General features: G+C 52.3%; 1 protein-coding gene across 1 annotated transcript; it reads left to right on the top strand.

The window, feature by feature from the left end:
• The first annotated feature begins 3,567 nt into the window (after positions 1 to 3,567).
• LOC142066752 (CCN family member 2-like) lies at positions 3,568 to 19,805 on the top strand. Its single transcript, XM_075114696.1, has 11 exons — positions 3,568 to 3,692; positions 3,778 to 4,036; positions 4,223 to 4,277; positions 4,612 to 4,862; positions 4,969 to 5,036; positions 5,704 to 5,982; positions 6,885 to 7,110; positions 12,128 to 12,341; positions 16,281 to 16,532; positions 16,961 to 17,169; positions 17,381 to 19,805. Exons 7-11 carry the CDS (start codon positions 7,042 to 7,044, stop codon positions 17,690 to 17,692), a joined length of 1,056 nt encoding a protein of 351 aa, XP_074970797.1. The 5' UTR covers positions 3,568 to 3,692; positions 3,778 to 4,036; positions 4,223 to 4,277; positions 4,612 to 4,862; positions 4,969 to 5,036; positions 5,704 to 5,982; positions 6,885 to 7,041; the 3' UTR covers positions 17,693 to 19,805.
• Positions 19,806 to 20,623: the final 818 nt, after the last annotated feature.

Raw genomic sequence — 20,623 nt, 5'->3', positions numbered from 1 at the left:
CTGCAAATACAGACTATTTCTTGTTAAAGTTGTGTGAAATGATGCCATTCTTATAACAAGGCTAATCATGGAGCTTGGGACTTGTCTTTTCTTAACCATTTGTGGTGTGAAACTTCTGGAAAATCTATTAGTAAGGAAACAAATGAAAAAAAAAAAAAAGAAAGATCAGCCTCAAAGATGTGTGCCTGTAACAAAAATAAAGAATGAAGAACACGTAAGCGAAAGTCTCACACTTAACATTTCCCAAGGTATTTTCCATTGGTTTGTAACTTACAGCACTTTGTGCAGACCTTCGGAGAAAGATCATGTTCTTTAATCAGCGGTGAAGTAGTTGGTTTACAGCTAATTTGGAAGGTGCCTGTGTTACATTCCAAGGTTAACACTCCCTTCAGCCGAGGAGTCCCTGCCTCCCTAAAGCTGCAAGCCCTGTGCTAAGGCTGGCTCACAATTACATCCCCAGGGGCTAGAAAGCTAATCAGAGATTCATGTGCAGAGATTCTTTCGTGCCATACAGCAGCAGGCTGGCAAGAGCACTGCCTTGCTGAACTTGCAGACCCCGCTGACCTGCACTGCTCCCCTGACCGCTGAAGTCCTCCCCTCTTCTCTATCCTCTGCATTGGGATCAGCTGCAGGAGGAACCGGATGACCTCAGGGTCCTTCCAACCTGAATTATTCACTGATTCCATGTAATGAGCTGGAATTTTTCCAAAACCTGAATGGGAAAGGTGTGGGCAGGCTCCTGTTGGAATCCCAGATCCCTAATGAGAGATACACACAAGTCCTGGTGGGCCACCCACCCCTCCAGGTCCTACCAGCCTGGCAGAGCTCAGGGACCTGTTGCTGCCTGTTGAATCTGTGTGAGATGTGCAGCTGGTATAAATTAGGGAAGATCTATTGATTTTGGCAGAGCTATTTTGACCAAGGGGCTGAGTCCTGGATTTTTAGGTGATCCCAGAAGTCTTCAGAGAGATGGGATCTGGTGGAGAATTTTACCTTGTGCCCTTTCAGATATGGCTGTATGGACACAGCAGTGCCTGGCTCACGCTCCTGAAAAAGCTCCTGGTAATTATGCCAGAGCGGCTGCTTATTCCGGGGGTGGCAGAGCCTGGTGACTGATGCGGGAGCCCATAACTAGAGACCTCTCGTTAGTCCTTTCTCTTTCACGAGCCATATTGCCCTGAGCACCTCCTTTGGTGCCACATCCCCGCAGTGTTGTGGGGACCAAGTCGCACAAAAGGTGGAGCACGACTCAGATACCTCGGAGGTGTGTGCCAGAGGACTCCTCTAGATCAGGAGGCCTCCTTATATGAACCTGCCCGAGTCCACCTTAAACATACCCTCCCTCCCTGCAGTTTTTCTTCAGGATAACTAGGCATGCAGTAAGATAAGAAGTGGAAAAACCCGAGGAAGCATCCATTTCACAGGTGGGTGCAGCTGACTGTTTCCTCCCAGGGCCTGTTCCTCCTGCAGTTCCGTGCAAGCCAATGCCCAGGCACAAATGCCGCGATGGTGACTCACGTCTGCATCCACATCTTGCAGTTGTTGAGCAAGTAACTGAGCAGGGTCTCAGAAGATCACCTGCTGTTACGCTACCACGGGGAGACCTGTGCTGGTCGGCAGGTAACAGGTACTTTTGTATTGCACCTTGACAAACCTTGAGGCACGGAGTGATTGCTGGCAGCTTTGTCTGCATTGCCCTCGAGGTGTGATTTTCTGCCCGGACCAGTAACCTGGATGCTGAGCTCCGGGGATCCTGGGGCACCCACCTGCACAAGCACGCCTGGGGCAGGCTGTGCCCTCGGACAGGTCTGTGCAGCCCATGCTGCCTCCAGGCATGGTCAGGTCAGGCAACAAGCTGTGTTTGCAGCCCTTTGTCAACTGTTCTTGAAGGGGTTGTAGCTACAGTGAGCCCAGGGTCACGCAGGGGGGCTGCAGCAGGGCTGGGTGTTAGGCCGGGATCCTCGGAGCTCTAGTCCAGGGCCTGGTCCTTGCATGAACTTCTGCCTCTTTGCCACATCCAGAGCTGCTTGTAGCCTGTCCGGAGGCAGAATATGGAAGCTGGTCACAGAAGCCCTTTGTGCAGGATCTTGTGCATTATTTAGGCAAAATCCTCCAGACAGTGTTAGGCAAGAAGTCAGGGTAGGTAATTAGAGTGGGGCTAGCTGGCCTGAGACCCTGCAGCTGGCTCTGCTCTGGGTTGGGGTGAAAGGCCAGATTTCTCACAACAGCAGGAACAGGGTGAAAGAGAGGGGGAAGACTGTCAAATGCTCGGCTTCCAAAACCAAGGCCTATTTTTTGCAAGGAGCTCAACACCTGTGGAGCTCTGCTTTGGGAAGGCTTCTCGTTGCGCGTATGTCCTTAGAAGTGTTGAATTGCTTACTGTTCACCTGTTCTGAACCAGGAATCCTTTGCCTTGATAAATGGGGTTTAGTGCCTTTCCTGGCAGCCCCCCGGCTGCCCTTGGTTCCTTGGTTGCGCGCTCTTTGGTAAGCTGCAGAACTGGCTTTTTGCTCCCTGCCGAGATCAGGCTCCGGGGGGGGCATTTTTTTTTGTCCACAAAAGAATGTGTGCTTTTGCTGGCAAGCTCTGTGTCAAAGCACTGGCTCTTTCCAAACTCGTGATGCCAAGAGTGGTTTTATATATTTACTTCCTTTATAAGGACATCGACAGGCACCCCACCCATCCCAAGTTTTGCCTCCCTTGATAGGCTTCTATTTCACAATAAATCCTCAAATACAATGGAGTGTTCCTCCCAGAACCAAACAAACTGGGGACTTCATTAGTGAACTCTGCCGCCCGGGACAAAATTTGTTCCCTGCCTGACATCCCTTAAAGGATGGGCACAGCAGCGTGCCCTCGGGGCTGTAGTATCTGGGGAGCCAGGCGGAGAGGGCAGTCCTAGCTCTGCTGAAGCTGGTGGGTGTTTCCCTGCAGCCAGGATTTCATCCAAGGCTGTGCTGAAGTGGGGAGGGGTGGTTTTTCCTGCCCTTTCCCTCCTTAGGGCAGGGCAGCCTTTCCCACCCAGATCAGAGTCAGATATGCTGTAGCATTTAGCCTTTGCTGAGCTCCGGTGTTGCCTTTATGACACTTTCTCTTGACAGTTTACGGCGACTAACATCGTGATACAGCCGATAACGTCCAGAGCAGCGGAGATAGGGACTGACAGAAGGCAGTTCAGGAGCTTCGGTCCTCTCCACTGATTATAAAGAGAGCCTAGAGAGATTAGACTTCTAATGGAGATACCTTAAGTGCCTAAGGATTAGATGGCATGAATCTGACCCCAAATGTCCCCCTAGGCAGATGCTGAATTAGCACAGAACTTGAACTGGAACACGGGTCTGGAAGAGACCATCTCAGCTGTTAAGCCTCTGGGAACCATGTTTAGCCCAAAAGCATTCAAAGACTCCTCACCCGTCCTACCCCGCGGCACACGGACCTGCCGAGCTCCTTCCCAACCTTGCAGCAAACTCACGGCCTTGATAGAGGTTGATGGGTTTTGTTCATTTATTAGTAATATACCACAGATGGAGAAATCAACAGTGTCACTTACGTCTTCCAGCCTTGTGTCATCAGGGGAGAAGCTGGATGAAAGTGCCCAGCCAAACTTAAGAACTGCATCTTATCCTCAAATGACAGAAGGCAGCAAAAAGCAGGGGCCAGGACTCCTTCATGGCCCCGAATGTGGCAATCAGGTCAGCCGGAGCATGTGAGCAGGACGCACCGAGCAGGCATCAGTAGTTGGGTAATGAACAATGGAACGGAATTCCTGTGTTTCAGACCGTCTCGCCGGATGAACCTCACCATCTCTCCTGGGCCAAATCTCCGTTGGATGTCATTTCAGTGAGGCTCATAAGGTTAAGATTGCCAAATGAGAGTGGTTGCCCGTGATCCGCTCCCACAGTGATTTTGCTGAGACTGGCCGCCTCTGAGAGCGGAAGCCTTCCCGTAAGGAGCAGCCCTGAGGGCCACCAGCATGTCCTGTGGCCGACTGAGCAGCTTTGAGACTGGGGACAGCTTTGAAGTCCTTGAGGACTGGGTGAGCATGATTCCCCTCACCATGCTGCTTGTACTGCCTTGTCATTTTGGCCTCTGCAGGCAGAGTGCCTCTGGGAGAGATCACGCTGAGCCAAGAAACTGTGCGTGTGCTTACCGTAATTTTATTCTGTAGCCTTACATGATTTTTAGCAATTATCTAAATGTCTTCTTCTTTAAATTACTATAGATTCAGGAAAGCCGCTGGTTGGGGATGGTGAGTGAACCCAGAAGAATGTAACAAGGTGAATTAAACACCCACTATTCTTTGCTTGGGGCATATTTTAAGCGGGGTTGACATCTTTATCCCTTCACTTGAGGCAGCTCAGGCAAAAAGAAGAGACGCAAACTGGTGTTATCCTGGGAGTTTCCTCCCTCTGATCATTCTGAGTCACTCAACCTTCACATTCTTCTCTTGCTTCTTGGCAAGTGGCATGTCCAGTGGGGTGAACAGTTCAGCTGCCTGCATTGGGGGTGGTTTTGGTTGTCGCAGTGCCCTGAGAAAATCTTGGACCATGGGCGTAGGGAGCTCCCTAACACTTGTCCTTCATGTCCTGCTGCTGCTCTGCTTTTTTTCAGCTTATGGTAAAAAGGTGTCTCTGTGGCAGACTTGCGCTGGGCTCCGAGAGGCGAAGCGGGCCCCTCTGTCCCCAGAGACCCTCAGGTGGAGGGTTGGCGTGGCTCCTGGCACCTTGCCGCGAAGACACTGACACAAGATGTTGGTTCTGTTATCCAGTGAAGGAGCTAGAGCGGAGCCAGGAGCGTCTCTGGGCAAAGGAGGGGAGACGGTGCCATGGCAGAGCTTGAAGGACGAGCGGGATTGCAATTCTGTACGTTTTCCTTATGCTACTGTTCTGAAAGCGTTCAGGTGGATGATGATGATGAGCAGCTCGGTAAGGACGTTTTATAAATGAATTATTCTGTTTTTTGTTGTAGGTTGAAAAATGAATCAGCCATCGTAACGCTGGTTTAGTGCTGAATATTCCCCGCAAAACCCCTGGCAGGTGAGTGAGCGTTATGATTTTGGTTGCACAGTTCATGTGAGGTCATGCAGCAGGTTAGAAGAAATTCTGAAAGCAGAATCTGGAAGATCATGGCTCAAAGTGCAACGGCTGCTTCTTGGACAAGGAGCGACGTATGAATTGAGCCATACGTTAAGCGCTGTCCTTTTAAAACAGCACAAGTATCACACCTCAAATGCCCCACAGGGCTTGGAATTCAGCTGTGGGTTATATTCTTGCTGTGTGAGAAAACGAGAGCAGAAGTGTGTAGCACTTTATCTCTGTCTCATTTACGAGCAGGGGGAGAATGTCCTGCAAAATGCGAGTGGCTAATTTTAGGAGACAACATACTTTCAGGTGCCAAGCCTTCCCCAAAGGGGAAGGAATGTGTATCCAGCTAGGCTGCCTTTAGCTCCGAGCTGCTCTAGGGCACTGGATGTTTGTACCGCCTCCAGAACATTAAATCTTTTGTGTGGAGATGTAATCCTTCATTGTGACATTAGCAGAGGTAACAGTTACGGAAATCATTGTGAAATCCCTCGTCTTATGGAGGAGGAGGAGAAGGAGGTGCATCTGAGGTGGTTTGCACTGTGCTAATGCTCTCCAGCCCCAAACCCCAAGGGGCTTTTCAAATGCTAATTAATTAAGAGTCAGAATTGTCTGTTTTCAGCGCTGGACAGACAGCGGTGGAGGGCGTGGGGAGGCTGATCTGGTGTTGCACAGGGACCTGAAAGGACCTGAGGAAAATGCAGGCCTTGATTCCCAGCTAAGATGCCCTACGCTTGGAGGCCAGAAGGAAGGAGGCTGAATTTAAACGACCCGCTACACAACCCCTATATTTTCTTCATGCTCTGTCCTACCGACAGCACGCTCCGCCGGGATGCAGTAGGGCCTGTACGGCGCAGCACATTCCGCGCGTGCTCCTGCCCCTGCTCTATGTTGGCCCCAAGTAAGTACCCAGGTCTTGCACCATTTCTACCCCAGGAGGGTCCCTGACTCAAAGGCACGGCTCCATCTTTTTAAGGCCACTTCATGTGCGGCACAGAGGATTCCTGCCCGGTACCCAACCTGTTCTGTCACACCCCAGGCCAGCAAAGGCTAAGAGTGCCCTCTGCTGCACTCCTTCCCCTTGTCTTTCCATGGCTGCATTCTGCTTGCTCTTTGGGAATAAACAAAATTCTTTTAATACACAAAACAAATCTTTCATATTCTAAAGGTCTTTTTGTGCAGGCTGTGCAGAAGCCTGGTTCTGTATTTCAGCAGCAAACAGAAAAGATCATGCCCCGAGATAAAAATGTGTGATATCCTGCATCAGCCCCAATGTGCAGATAAAACACTACAGGGAACTGCTGTCCTTTATCAATAATCTTCACCCTGTAGCTTTTCATTGCCTTGTAAAACAAACAGCTCCTCGGTGCAGGAGTTCAGACAGAGGTCTTTATAGTCATGAAACTTTCATTTCTCGGAGCTGGCAGGAGCAAGCGCTGGTGATGCACGGTCAGTTATGGTACCTAATTGCGCCTAACAGCGCTGAACTTTCCATCTCTCCCTCCTGTTCAAAGGGGAATTGAGCACCACAAAGCTCTGCTTATTTAAGTCCTCAGCTCTTGCAGCCAACAAGGAATGGATGTAGGTAGGGGAAGGGGGGTTGTGTCAAGAAAGCTGTCCCAGGCTTCATACTTTCGGAGTTAAAAAGAGGAGAAATTAAAAAATAATAATACTGGGATTTGATTTATCCACGTGGAAAGTAACCAAGCTGCAGGCTGTGCCGGCAGCCCCGTAACCGCCAGGGCCACAGGAATCTGCTCATGTTCCCTGGAATTTGGACATTTTTTGTTGCACCCATTTCAGCTTGCTTTCCAGATTGTCACTCAAGCGCGGGGCACGCCCCCTCCAGGAGGCTATTTAAAGAGGAGCTGGTGTGCAACTTTCTCCAGAGAGGAGAAACTCCGAAGGAGAAGGAGTGAGTCAGTCAGCAGCCTGAATCCCTCCCTTCCCTTTACTCAGGATGTCTGGCAACATGGGGGCAGTGACCTGGACCCTGTTCCTCCTCCTCCTCCTCCTTGCACCTGGCCGGGTACGTATTGCACGGCAGCAGCTCCATTTGCTGGCTGGGCATTGCAGCTTCTCGCTTTGATGCATGTGAATGCTTTAGGCTGAATAACTCTTCCCAGCTGCCACCTGCCTCCAAAGGTTTCTAAGGGAAGGTTGGCTGTTAGCAGAGCAATGCAAATGCACCGTGTAACTAAATCACGCCCGGAGCTGCACCGCGCGTAACGCCCGTCATCTGCGGATCTCAAAGCTCCGGGCAAATGGGAATGGATGCTGTTTCACTCTTGTGACCTAGAAGCCAGCCCTGGTTTACAAGGGGGGAGAAGAGAACAGAGAGAGGTGAAGTTACTGAGTTTATGTCACTGCAAGGAATAAAAGTCTCATACCCCAGGTCCTTACCATCACCATCCTTCCCCAGCTGCCACCGAATCCACCCATGTGTTCCCAAAAACAGCGATCCTGAGCGGGAAATTAGACTGCTGCAGCCTCTCCACAGCAGGATTTGTGCTTGGTTTTGTGCTAATACAAGTGCTTGACAGAGCAGCTGATTCTGCTTAGGACTTTTGTGTGTTGTAACAGTGCCACTGATAGCAGGAACATTACTGCAGTCATTAGTGTATCTAAATTGCAGTAAGTGCCTTTTGGATCGGTCAGGAAATCAGGTTCACAGAGCTGCTGCGCCTTGTGAGGCTTATTGTGCTGATAGATGCAATAAACCTCTGGTTGATAAGGTCTGTTTAATTGCTCCTGGCAGCCCTCGGCTTGTGCCAGCCCCTTTCCTGCCAGGACAGGTGTCCCGTGCGCCTAACGCTGCTGTGACCTATGGGTAGCTTCTGTGGTTTGGGATGGGCGTCTTGCTTCTTGCGCTGACCCAGCTTTGGCAGCATCATATTGGTCACATGGACGGGAGCAGTGAATCCCACTGCTGGGACACTTCGTATTCACTCTGAGACGATGTCATTTTCCCTAAACCTGCCGACTGCCTTGGAAATGGGACTTTTGACTTTCTTTGAGCACTGAGAGTGATTAGTGGATCGAGCAAGGAAGCTGTTGCTCCTGAAATCTGCTTCCTGTGTTGTTCAGAGGTGAGAGTAGAACCAGGATTACTGGGAGTTATGTTTAGCTCTGCCAGGCTCAGCCTGGGCAAGTCTCCGTGCCCGTGAAATGGAGGTACTGGTTCTTGTCTCTCGTAGCAGGCTGTTGTATGATGTGCTGCAGCAACCCGGGAAGGTGCCTTCAGAGCCTGTGGTGGAGGGAGAGCAGGTATTACCCGTGACAGTTCACTGTTCGGAGTATGTGAATAGCTGGGCTTTGACTGCTTTATCTACTGCCAGCCTTGGAGCGTGAAAGGCAACCAGTTATTTGTGTGTTTATTATATTACTTCTACCTTGCAGCGTTAACCCCTGGCTCCCAAAGCACTTTGCAAACAGCTAGCTCAGCTCCAAAGCGCTCCCTTCCCAGCCCTTTGAATGCCATCCTGAGCCCAAGTGCATTTTAGAAATCCTCCTTGGCTTGTCCCTCCCAGCTGGTTCCCTGGGCTCGTGTGGACATTGACTGGTCAGGAATGAGAAGTCCTGACGATGCCGCAGAACCGCTGCAGTGGTGTGAGCTCGTGCCCCCTCACTCGTGCCTTCCTGAGGGTGTAGGGGGAAGAGGTTTTATGTGAATGTGAAGCGGGAAGAACATTCTCACTTTTCCTTTCCCCCCAGGTAACTGGGTTTGGTGCTGGCAGTCGGGAGGAAGCTTGTTCTGGCTTGTCAGCTGAGCAGATGGGACCTGGAGTCAGTGGTGCAGAACGTGCATGGAGCACAGGCAAGGGAGCCCTCTAGTCAGGCTGGTTTTACTCCCACTGTGGCCTGGCCATCGCTTAGGGGTCCCAGGCGAGGCAGATTCACACATGGTGCTTGTGATCAATGTGAGAGCTGCCAGCAAAGCCAGGGGCAGGGAGAGCCGATATTCCAGGCTTTAGCACTTTCTTAAATCGATAGCCTTGATCTCTCACACTGGCTCTGCTCTGCTGCTCTAAAAGATCACAGAAATGCACCTCAGCAGAAACCAGGCCAAGGCTATAGTGAACTTGAACTTAGGATCCTGCCCAGTGAAAGTAAAAGCGTAATTTTGCAGACAGACCCTTCTGCAGGGGGGAAGAAAATTAAATGTTCTCGAAGTTGAATCCCTCCACACCCAGGTCTGTGGCACGTTATGTGGAAATGCTGGTCTTTGTGGTGCGTGTGGGTCTGCGGCAAGCCCTGAATGCAAGTCCTTGCAGTGCTTCGGGACACTTTGGGTGGTTTCCATACATTGAAACAACTCCTAGAAGCAGCCCTTGAAAATAATGCAGGGTGTCGGGTGCTCCATGCAAACCCAATATAATCCGTTATTTAGCCTGTCTGAAATTGCTGTGAAAGCAATTTAAGTAAAGGACAACTCTAGGAAGTTGGTTCAACGCTGACATCGTACCAGCTGTTCCCAACTCAAGAAGTTCCCCTCGCCAACCAGTTACTCAGTGCTCACTGCTGAGTGTGCATGAGCCAAAAAGGATTTCAGCCCATTCTCTCCTCTCTCGGGCTTGTGAGAGGAGCGGGAGTTATAAATAGCACGAGCTGACTTTGCTCAGTAATAAAACAAGCAAACAGGAGCCCCAGCACACCCTGGGGCCAGGTGGCCTGGGTGAGGAAAAGAGGCATGTCTGAGCTGACTGACGGGGAAATCTCAAAGTGTTGAGAAGAGCCCGGCAAATACAGATGAATCGGGCCTTTCAAGCTGTGCTCGTGCTCACAGGTGGGGAAATGAGGCACAGGAGAGGTAGGGGCACAGAGCCACCCAGCCGGTCTCTGATACGTCCCAGATCTGAATCCAGATGTTCTTGTGCTGAGAAGCAGCCATAACATAATGAGGAAGTGAAGCCAGTTGTGAACAGAGGGTAAAACCAGGTGGTCTCGTTTCTTTGCGTGGGTTGTTAAAGGAAATAAACAGCACCAACAATGATTAATGAAGGCAAGAGAGAAAACTCGGTTGGGTTAATGCTGGTGCATTCTGTGTTATCCTGAAGGAGGTTGTTTGGGTTTGTTTTTCAGTAGGAGAGCTATTCTGAGAGTTTCTGTATATGGCCTGTGGCTGACATTGCATTGGAAAATGCTTGTTGTCATTATTTTTTAAGTGCATGGATTGCATCTTAATATAGGTCCTGTGTTAGGAATGCTTTGCCTCGTTTATGATCTCACGTACCCCTCACCCACGGTTGAATAACCCGTCCTTCTGGCAGCTGCAGCAGCTGCATACATGAAACACAGTATTTCTGTATTTTTAGTGTCTTTTAATGCACTTCAGCAGCTGGGAAGAGATCCCTGTGACATGCCAGCTCCCAGCGAGTGGCCCTAGGACCGCTGTCTGAGAACAGCTGGGCTACAGGCAGGAGAGGCTTGTTTCCAAAATACTTTGCGCTAGGAGTTTTCAGGGAGAATTATGCTGATTCCCACTGGGCGGGGTGAGACTCTGGGATGACTCGTGAGTTAAGATTTAGACGGATCCCTGTCCTACACCATACTGTGCTGATTGTTACCCAAGTACAAAGCAGTTGGCTTCTTCTGACCCCATGTGAGCTAAAGTCAGAGCAGCTGTTTCGAGCAACAGTCAAAACAGCTGGAAAAGTTTTACTACTGTTATTGGTGACAAACACAATATCCAAGGAAGCTGTTTCACAAGCGAGGGCTGGATGGGACACAGCAAGTGCAAACAGAGCTGGAGCAAGCTATTTTTTTGGCCTCTGTTCCAGGTGTTCCCCCCTCCCGCCTGCCCCCAGGCTCCTTCCAGCTGCTGCAGCCCCTCTCCCTGGGGCGGCAGCGGAGCTGTGAGGCGCCTGCGCTGTCGGGCGCTTTCCTCTTCACCCCAGCTCACAGCAATACAGGATCCCAAAAGCGTTTTGCTGGCATCATCTACGTGCAAGGGTTGTACCAGCCCTGCGGCAGCAGCTGCCCCTGGGTGGGAGCTGCCCAGTGCCTCGCAGCGCACAGCGCCTGGGTAGTGCTCTTGCATCCCTCCCAACTACCTGGAGAGTTTTAGTGGGCAGAAGCTGAACAGAAAACCAGGCTAAAGCTGGCACACTGATGTTTCTGAGGAGGTACAAGAGCATCTTTCCAGACGGTACCTGCTGCACCTTTCACAGTCGTGGTTTTACGTCTTGCCCGATCTGGGCACATCCAGAGCTGAGGCTGGTGCACTCGCTCCAAGCTGATTCAGGACAAGGATGCCACAGACTGAGTTACTGGAGTGTTTGAAGTACCCTGGGTTTTCTGGAGAAGGTAACCCTCCTTCAGATGTAGCCTGATCTCTGCTTAGCATCTGATGCTGCATAAAAGCCAAGGGCAGGCTTCAGGAGGTGGCCAGCACTTCTGCAATGCGACCGAGTGGGGCAGCTGTGGATTCGCAAGGTCCTGAGGAAGGCTGGTTATGCTGTGTTCCCTGGGAGGGGGAAAGGAGAGGGCACATCTCTGGGAATAGGGAAGCAAGGGTGAGATCCAGGGGACAGGATGGGACTTGGGAGCCTTTGGGCTAGTTTCCAGAGCTGGCTGACTTTGGGCAAGTCCTTTCACTATATGCCTCGCTTTTGCTGTCTTCGGACTGGGTCTAATGATGCTGCTGCAGAGTGCTTTGATGTTTTCTCCCGAGCAGTGCTATGTAAGAGCTGGGAATTGCTTACTGTTAATAATTACTACTTTATTGCTGCCAGGGAAGCGGGGGGCTGAGCTGCGCATGGGACTCCAAGCTACTGCTTGCCCTGTTTGTTTTGGCCCTGCTTCCCAGAGGCATATTTTGTTTTCCTTGAGCTCCAGATGTGTTAGGGATGAGAAAAAGATCAGCTTTGCGAGTCCTCGGGAGCTGCACGCACATCCTCTGCAGCAGGGCTCTCCGGCGGAGGGTGAAGTCGGTCTTCCCTCCTCTTGACGGGGTGCCTGTGCTTGAAGCAGATCCGTGTTTTTCATTCCTCTGCCTGGCTGGCTTGCGGGAGACTCATTCTCTCCATGGCTTGTCTGCCCTCCAGGTAGAACCGCAGGCCTGCACGTACCCATGCCAGTGTCCCTCCCAGCCGCTGCAGTGCCCCGCTGGCACCAGCCATGTGTTGGATGCCTGTGGTTGCTGCAAAGTGTGTGCCAGGCAGCTTGGCGAGCTCTGCTCCCCGCAGAAACCCTGTGATCATCACAAGGGACTCTACTGCGACTTCTCCAAAATCCACAGAGGCAGCGGGATCTGCTTAGGTGAGAGCTGTATGTTCTGTTATTGTGCGGTTTTCTTGTGGCCCCTTCAGCCCTCTGCCTGCAGACCTCCCAGAAAACCCACGGCACGGTCAGAATTCCCTGTAGCGCTTGCAGCTTCATCCAGCACCACGTTGTGAGATCTGCGCCAGCCCTGCGAACCGACAGGTCCGCTGATACCGACACACACGCAACCTACCTCCTCCTGCAGTGGCGGCTGTTTCCAAAGGCACGAGTCGGGGTTTGGGACTCTCCTTTGTTCCTGTGGCAGTGTTCGGAGGCATCCTTTAGCCCTGTAGCGCCTGTGGGCGAGTATCAGCAATCGGGACTTTCAACGGAAAGTACAGTTTCTTGGGAAACATCACCCAAAATCTCACTGCCTCGCACTGGAGGAGGTTGGCGTTCGGCACCCGACCGCTTACGTGCAAGAGGCGTACCACGTTTCTGGCCTTAGCACGGGGGTGGAAGGGGCTGAACGGCTTGTTTGCAAAATAGTGTGTATGTAGAACACGAGAATTACTGAGCCAGGTAAATACAAACGCAGACCTGTTTTCTCTCCTGGTGCCTCTTCAGCCAGAAAAGAAAAATCTTTTTGATGTTTTAAATGTAGTCGCTATTTTTAAAGCACGCAGAAATTATTTTGGCGTAGAGAAAAAAACGTATTTCCTCAGTCTCCCGTTCCTTGTTTAAAAACAAGGCTCCTCTGCCCCGTCTGCCAGGAGCTGACCGTTTTCTTAATCCAAGCTTTTCAGAATAGTCAGGAAGACACGAGGGCTGGAAGGCTGATGCGAGCGCTCTGGGAAGCGTTCAGCCACTGCACGTGGCACCTCTGGAAACGCTCCGGCAGCTGTGCCGCTCGCATCAGCCCGAGCCTCGGGGATTCGGGGTGAAACTGCGCTGTTTCGCAGTGCCAGGATCACATGCAATTATTTTTTTTTTACTCTAAATAATGAGTTTAACTTGTAGATGGTGTTTTCTTCTTTCTTTTGAGAAGTTTCTATAAGTTATTTGTTCAATTTATTGTGATCTTTAGAAGCCCTGTGAGCTCCCTAGTCCTTTCTGCAGGCACTGATACACCTAGAGCTGCAGATTGAAGCTTAATAAGGTAAATGCAGACGTAATAACATCCAGCGGGTGCAAGCTGTAAACTGCCTAATTAAGAGTGGAAATGAGGTGTATGTTTGTAGAGTAAAGGTAGCTGAATCACTGGAGCAATTTACTCAGGAGCGGGGAAGAGTCTTCGTCTCAGAGACTTCACATGAAGACTGGACACCTTCCTAAAGAAAGTCCTTCGTCGTCACCATGACGTACGGGTTATGGGTTTGACACAAAGATTTTTGGAGCGAGGGTCCCAGATCCCTGCCGCGTAGACAATCAGACATGAAGACCACAACTCTCCTTCCTGCCTTTAAGTGAGAAATTAAGATTTTCATGGCAAAAATCCCAGATGAACATAGACTAGATGTCTCCCAAAACTGAACGGAGGATTTGGGACATCACGTCTTTGGGTGATATTTTTGTGATGTTCACACTGATCTCTTGGAGGATGGGGGATTTGGGAGGCAGTGGAGGAAGCTGAAGGTAGAGTGATGAATCAAATGAAGGGAAGGATCAGTGTCTGTGAATAGAGAAGAGAGGACTTACAGGTATCCAAATAAGATGAATGTGGTGGGAGCAGGAGGGAGCAGAGAGGTGTTCAGGTGTCATGGGAAAGGCTCGTGGGTTGGGAACCAGCCTGAAGGCCATGTGAGAAGAGACAGGAAGGGAACCATCAGAGTGGAAATTACTGTATGTTTCTTTAGTGTTATCACAGTATGTAGCACTTCATGCATTGCAGAGGAATTCATCCCTTCCTGCAGAGACCTTGGAGTATCAGAAAGGTAGAGACGATCCCATAAGTAACTCTAGAGTAGGAGAGCCTAAGGGTGGTGGGGTGGCCTGGGTGGGTGCAGGGAGCTGGCAGAGCTGCGCCGACGGGAGCGGCTCACTTGAGCTCTGCCATATTCCCTGCAGGAAAGGACAAAAGTCTCCCTGGCTGGACGTGGTGTTTGGAGGCGGGAGGTGGCAGCGGGACCAGGTGGAGCTGGTAAATAAAGAGCCGTCTCACTCCGCTGGCACAATCCGTTTTGGTGCTTTAGTTGGATCAGGCCAACGGGAAAGTGAGGTCGTTGTAGGGTAATGAAGGGTATGACAAGACGACTGAATTTTGAAAATATAATAAAACCCCTGAGCAGGCTGCCATTCCTTGGGCGGGGAGCAGCGCTGCGGAGGGAACAGCACGATCAGTTCATCGGGAAGGGAGAGGGCTTGGGCTGAAAAACAGTGAAAGAGGATTTAAAAATAAGCATGAATGGTTGTGTAGAGGGGAAGTGGATGGCTTCCGCTTTGATGGAAAAAGTGAGGATTTTGAAACTTCTAAGTAGGAGCACAGGAGTATTTTTATACCAATGGCATTGAAAAGAGTTGCAAGCTGAGATCCAGCTCTGGTTAGAAACGAGGCATTAGCAGCCCGGAAGGATTTGTGTCCCCTCAAGGACTAGGTGGGATGGAAAGAGGCTCTCGCTCCTTGTTTGGTCCAAACACTTTCTGTCTGAGACAATGTTCCACGGGCGAGCAGGACTAAGGGGAAAATAGATCAGGTTTCCTGGTAAGCCTCCGCAAGCAGCCAAGAATCCTTCATTTTGGTAACTTCCCAATAGAGGTTTGCATGGATTTTTTTTTTTGTTTTTTAAGGGTCAGGATTGCAGAAAGCAGCAGCTATTGAGAACTGTCCAAAAGCAGGATTTCTGTCCTGTGAACGCCTCAGGTTTCAACATTTCATTTCAGGCTGAAAGAAAAAAAAAAAAAAATTAAAATCTCAAAACCTTCCGTGAGTTATTTAGAATACTCGCTTGACTGTGTCAAAATCTTCCACTTCCATTATATCAAAATGTTTCATCTTGATATTTATAGTATCTAAAATCATTACCCAAGCAAAATTCTTCCCCCTGTGGATACTGTCCAACAAGTACATTGGTTGAGCTATTGTACGAGCGTAAAGGAAATCTTTGATATCGTATTGAAATGCTTCAGTTGTTTCCCATTGAAAACATTCCTGACATTGATCTGTGCCTGCAAAACTCTTAATCAAATAAGAGTTTTCTGCTGGAAAACTTCCACTGGAAAAATTTTGGCTAATACAGACGTAAGAACTAGTGAGCATTGCTCGCACCCGCAGACTGAAGGTTGCTCCTGCGTGTCAGATATTGCGGGGTTTCCTCTTTTGCTCATTTAAGTTTTATTGGGAAGGAGTGAAAGACTCGTAGGAGGGCTGGAGACTCATGAGAGGGCTGGAGATCAGAACAGAGAGAAAAAGAAAAGGTTGTGGCTGGAGGGAAGAGGAGATTCACGGATCACAGAAGAGCCAAAAAGGTCATAAATCCAAAGTGTTACTTTCCTTTTGTAGGTACCTTTAGACATGTGGGGAACCTGCTGCTCTTAGGAGCATGTTGCCTTTTGGTCTCCTAGGAGTAACGAGGAGCGAAGCCGCTGGCTCACGTGTCGTGTCAGGAATGCATCTTGCACAACACCGCTGACTGGGGCACTCTCTGAGCCGGCCAGGAAGACCTCTGACTGGAGAACAGGCTGTTCACAAGCTGTAAAGACAAAGTCCCACTTAAGTGGCTCATCCAAGTGGAGAAGAGGTTTTTCTAGAGAACTTTGGGAGGTCCGGCATGGCTGGAGCCAACTTCCAGAAATCGATGTTGGGAATAGCCTTGGGTCCAGGGAACCATATATTAAATGTGCCAACTTCTGCTGCCTCCAGCACTGGGATGGCAGATTGGGGGGAGCCTGCACGTGGGCACTTGTCCCTCGTCAGGGGCCCTGTGAGCCCCCAAGGCAGAGGCCGTGCTGCCAGCCCCATGCCCTCTGCTCAGCTTCTCCTCTTCCCCCTTCCCACAGCTCACGAGGGTGCAACTTGTGACCTGCTGGGCAAGATCTACCACAACGGGGAGAGCTTCCAGCCCACCTGCAAGCTGCAGTGCATCTGCATGGACGGGGCCATCGGCTGCATCCCCCTCTGCTCCGACGACCTCCGGCTGCCGTCCCCCGAGTGCCCCAACCCCCGGCGGGTGAAGTTCCGCAATAAGTGCTGCGAAGAGTGGATCTGTGAGGAGGGCAGCGAGGAAAACCGCTTCGAAACAGCCATGGCGGGTGAGTGGTGGGCAGACGTGACGGGGCCGGAGCTGTTTGCTGGGGGATGGGGGTGGATCCAAACTGCCTTTGGACTGCAGCCCTAAGTCACAACTGGTTTGGAACTGGTGGTGGCTGCTCTCTTTGTGCACCGAGGTGTGGGTGCCAAGTGTTGAACCCCAGACCCATTACGGTGAGACCTTAGCAATGCTGGGGGGAGGCTCGCGCGCCCTCTGGTATTGCAGCAGAACTGGCTGGAGCTGGGCTGTGGTAGGAAACAGCTCTGAGCTTGCCCGTGTCCTCCTCCTGAGAGGCCGAGTAGCTCACGGGACGGATCAGACCCTGGCTACCATCCCTGAAGAGTTAGACTGAGTTGGGAGCAGCCATGGAGCTGCCAGACTTTGTCCCAAGCCCTGAACCTTGCTTTGTGCCTCTTCCACGTGGCTCAGTTTTCAGGGAGGATCCAGCCCAGAAGCCGGAGCTGAATGACCTGCAGGAGAACTGCTTGGTGCAGACCACCGAGTGGAGCGCTTGCTCCAAGAGCTGCGGCATGGGCATCTCTGCCCGAGTGACCAACGACAACCCCCAGTGCCACCTGGAGAAGGAGACGCGGCTCTGCATGGTCCGGCCCTGCGACTTCCCCATGGAGAAAACCAAGGTACTGGGCTTGGGGAGAGGGGACACAACGCCGTGGGTGAGAGGGAGAACCTGGTTAGGTGCGTGTCAGGCGTGAGCCTGTCTCACAGGGTTTGCTCTGTGCTTCCACGTTTTCTGTGTCCTACTGCCCAGCGATGGAGATGGAGCACAGGCCTAGGTGGACCTTTTGTCTGCTTGTCATGTCCTTGTTATCCCATCTGCTCTCTCCCTAGAAGGGGAAGAAGTGTGTGCGGACCCCAAAGCCGCGTCAGAGCCTCCACTTTGAGTTTTCGGGCTGCACCAGCACCCGTTCCTACCGGCCCAAGTTCTGCGGCAGCTGCACGGACGGCCGCTGCTGCACCCCGTATGTCACCAGCACCGTGGAGGTGGAGTTCCGCTGCCCCGAGGGGGACTTCTTCCAGCGGAAAATGATGTTCATCAAGATGTGCTCCTGCCACTACGACTGCCCCCGAGACAACGACATCTTCCTGGCCACGTATCACAGGAGGATGATTGGAGACCACGTCAAGACAGAGAGGCAGTAGCCCTCTCCATGCCAGATCCACAGGCCAAGGTGTCAAGAGGGCTCTGCAGCGCTTTCGTGGCTGTGTCCCAGGACAACGCAGCCTCTTCCCCCTCTGTGAGGGGCTGTGCTCTTCAGAACAGCACCGTTCGCCACCAGTGGTCCCAGCAGCCTTGCTAACAAGCTGAGGTGTATGGGGAAACAGCCCCATCTGCCCCAGGCTCCTGACCTTCATCCATGGTGGTGCGAAGGTCACTGAAGGAACCAGAAGCAGGCTTGAGCTGCAAACTTGATCCATGTTCCCACTGACCAGATGGGAGAGTGGATCAAAGCCGTGTGGCTCCAGCCTGTCTCCAGCTGAGAGCGCAGCGGGTACGATCCCCTGTGGCCACTGGCCTGCCAAAACCACGCAGCAAACCCAGAGCGTGAGGCAGGAGAAGCCCAGGGGGCCTGAGCTAAAGCCGAACTCTGCAGCCTGCAGAGTGGGGCTCTGCTGCACGTTGGTGCAAAGCTTCTCGGTGAGGAAAGCAGTCCTGGCCCCGTGCGGGGCTCCTGCTGAGCTTTTCAATTATTTTTGGCTAATTGGATCCAACAAGTTGGCAAAAGCTCTCCCCCATCCTCGTGCCCACCTTCCACCCTCCCACGTGCTTTCCCGTCAGCAGCTTCGCTCCAGAGCAGTTTGCTCCGGGTGAGGCCAGATCAAACGGGTGACCCGTTCTCCGGGAAGCTCAAGGCTGGGCTCAGCTCTTTCCCTGTTAAATTCCTCTTCGCTTTGTGTGCCAGTGAGGGTGATGGCGAAGACAAGGAAACAGCGAGTTGTGTAGTGTCACTGCAGGAGACGGAGCGTGGCTCAGGGCCTCCTCCTGAAGATCTGAGCCCAGGAAGGAGTTTCTTTATAGACGAAAGGGTTCAGCCAGGCTGCAGCTTTGCCTCCGACGCTGCACGGCAGCGTTCCCTGCGGCCTGTTTCAGACCCGAGGAGCTCTCCCAGCGTGAAGTGGGGGTGAGCCAAGCTGCCAGTCTGAAACACAGCCCCTGAGGGTGCTGCTCCTGGCAGATTTTAGTGCCGTGATGAGCACGTCCTATCGTCCCCTTTGATAATCTCTTCAGAAATGGCTCTGGGGTGGGAGAGGGGCTGGACTTTGCTGGCTCGTGGTCCACAGTGGGGCTGCAGCTACGTTTTGTCTCCGCAGTCTTTGCTTGTAGGTCACAAGTTGGAGGAACACAGTTCAGCTCGGGTCTCCCTGGGGAGTTTAAGGCACTGGCAAGAAAACCACCCGTACCTGTAAATGAAGCAGATCTCTCCTGGAGTTACCGAGGCAGCGGCACAGAAAGCTGCCTGGCGCTGGGGTCTCCAGCGGTGGGGTTCCCTTCTCGCCACAGGCCTGTGCAGGGTCTCTCTGCCGTTAATGACGAGCTGGTTGCCGGCCCGTAGCTCCAGGAGAGGCCGGCCGGCACGGGAGTGGTCCCGTAAGCCCCCAGCCCTGCCGGCACGGCCAGCAGCAACGCAGCACCATGCGCCCCGGCACCTCCGCGGTATCTCCGGAGACTTAGCAGTTGTGTTCGGTCTCTGCCGATTTTAGCAGAAACAGCCAGGTGAAGGCCCAATCCCATCCCAAATGTTCCCTGCCTTCACCCTTGTCCACTCGCTGGAAGTCACGATGAATTCCTGCCCCAGCCGGGCAGGAGCCGGGGCTGCGCCGCAGCACCGAGGCTTTACCCCACCACAACTCCCACCCCAAAGCAGAACTTGCTGCCGGAGGATAATCCCAGCCGCCGGGATGCTGCCCCGCAGCCCATGGCTCCGCCTAAACGCCCGCTGGGGGCCTGGGCCTCGCCTCAGCCCCTCTCTTCTTGCTCTCTCAGCCTGCAGAAGCTCGTGAGCCTTCAGCCTCTCGTTACCTGTAATCAATTTGAACTGTAAATAATTTATCTGATGTTGTTTCTTTATTTTTTATTTTAAAAGGCTTTTGTACAGTTTTTGTACCCTTTTAGGACAACCTTGCCTCTTCTCCCCTCGCCCTTCAGGTCTGCTCTGAACTCTTCTCCTGCCGTTTACCCGGCTTCTGAGTGTAAAACTACGCTGAGGTTGCACTTTACTCAATGCTAATAAACATCTCTTTATTTTTTATATCCCTGGCGGCATCCCTCTGTGTGAGGTTCCTGCCTGGCTTCCCCTCCAGCCTTTCGCCAGTGCCACCAGCTTGCTGGGACCAGTGCTGGGACCCTCTGCAAAGCTGATGGCTGGGTGAGGAGGGGAAAGGGGGCGCAGGGGGGCCCTGTTCCCCCTCCCAAATAGCAGCGGGGTCGGCATTAGTGTCTCACGGGCACCTCTGCAGCCACAAAATGTGGCTCCTGCTTGGGGGGGACAAGCAGAACCACCCCCCTGCCTGCTTAAGGACCCAGAAGTCCTTAATACCCAGTTAAAAATAACCCTGTGAGCAGATGTGAGCAGAAGTCGGCGATAACAGGGCCAGAACGCGAGGGGCTTTGCAGTGGCTTAACAGCTTACGGATTCATCCCCCTCTCATCACATTAGCCAGGTGCTCCCCCCTCTCCCACCCCAGGCACTGCAGTGGGTGTGAGAGGCTCTTCCTCCCCCCCAAACCTTCCTCATCCCCTGGGGAAGGCTTCGGGCTCCCTGGGGAGAGGCAGGATATGGGGGGACAAGCCCCGTCAAGCTTGAGCGGGAGCTGCAGGGGGGGTTGAGGCTCCGAGCCCGGAGCAGGATCTGTCCCATCGGAGGCTGAGAGGCCCTGGGGAGGGATGCGGTGCCAGCCGTTGCCAGTGTCCCCAGGGCGGTGGCCGTTAGGTGGCACCAGGCACCTCCCTGCGGGGACACCCTGTCGCTGAGGCTGGGTGCCGTGGAGTGCCTGGCTGCTGAGCCCAGCCCTGGGGCAGCACCCACCTCCTCCAGCCCAGCCCCACGCACCCACCACCACCGCAGGGCCATC

This window comes from Phalacrocorax aristotelis, chromosome 20 (genome assembly GCF_949628215.1).
Source record: "Phalacrocorax aristotelis chromosome 20, bGulAri2.1, whole genome shotgun sequence".
Classification (NCBI taxonomy): domain Eukaryota; kingdom Metazoa; phylum Chordata; class Aves; order Suliformes; family Phalacrocoracidae; genus Phalacrocorax; species Phalacrocorax aristotelis.
The sequence above is the reverse complement of the archived record's forward strand: the minus strand, read 5'-3'. Positions and strand labels throughout refer to the sequence as shown.

Bases quoted from the DNA above. Each gene is read 5' to 3' on its own strand.
- LOC142066752 (XM_075114696.1), top strand. From the start codon at position 7,042: ATGTCTGGCAACATGGGGGCAGTGACCTGGACCCTGTTCCTCCTCCTC. The intron at 16,533-16,960 runs GTGAGTGGTGGG...CACGTGGCTCAG, and splicing joins CTTCGAAACAGCCATGGCGG to TTTTCAGGGAGGATCCAGCC. The intron at 17,170-17,380 runs GTACTGGGCTTG...CTCTCTCCCTAG, and splicing joins TCCCCATGGAGAAAACCAAG to AAGGGGAAGAAGTGTGTGCG.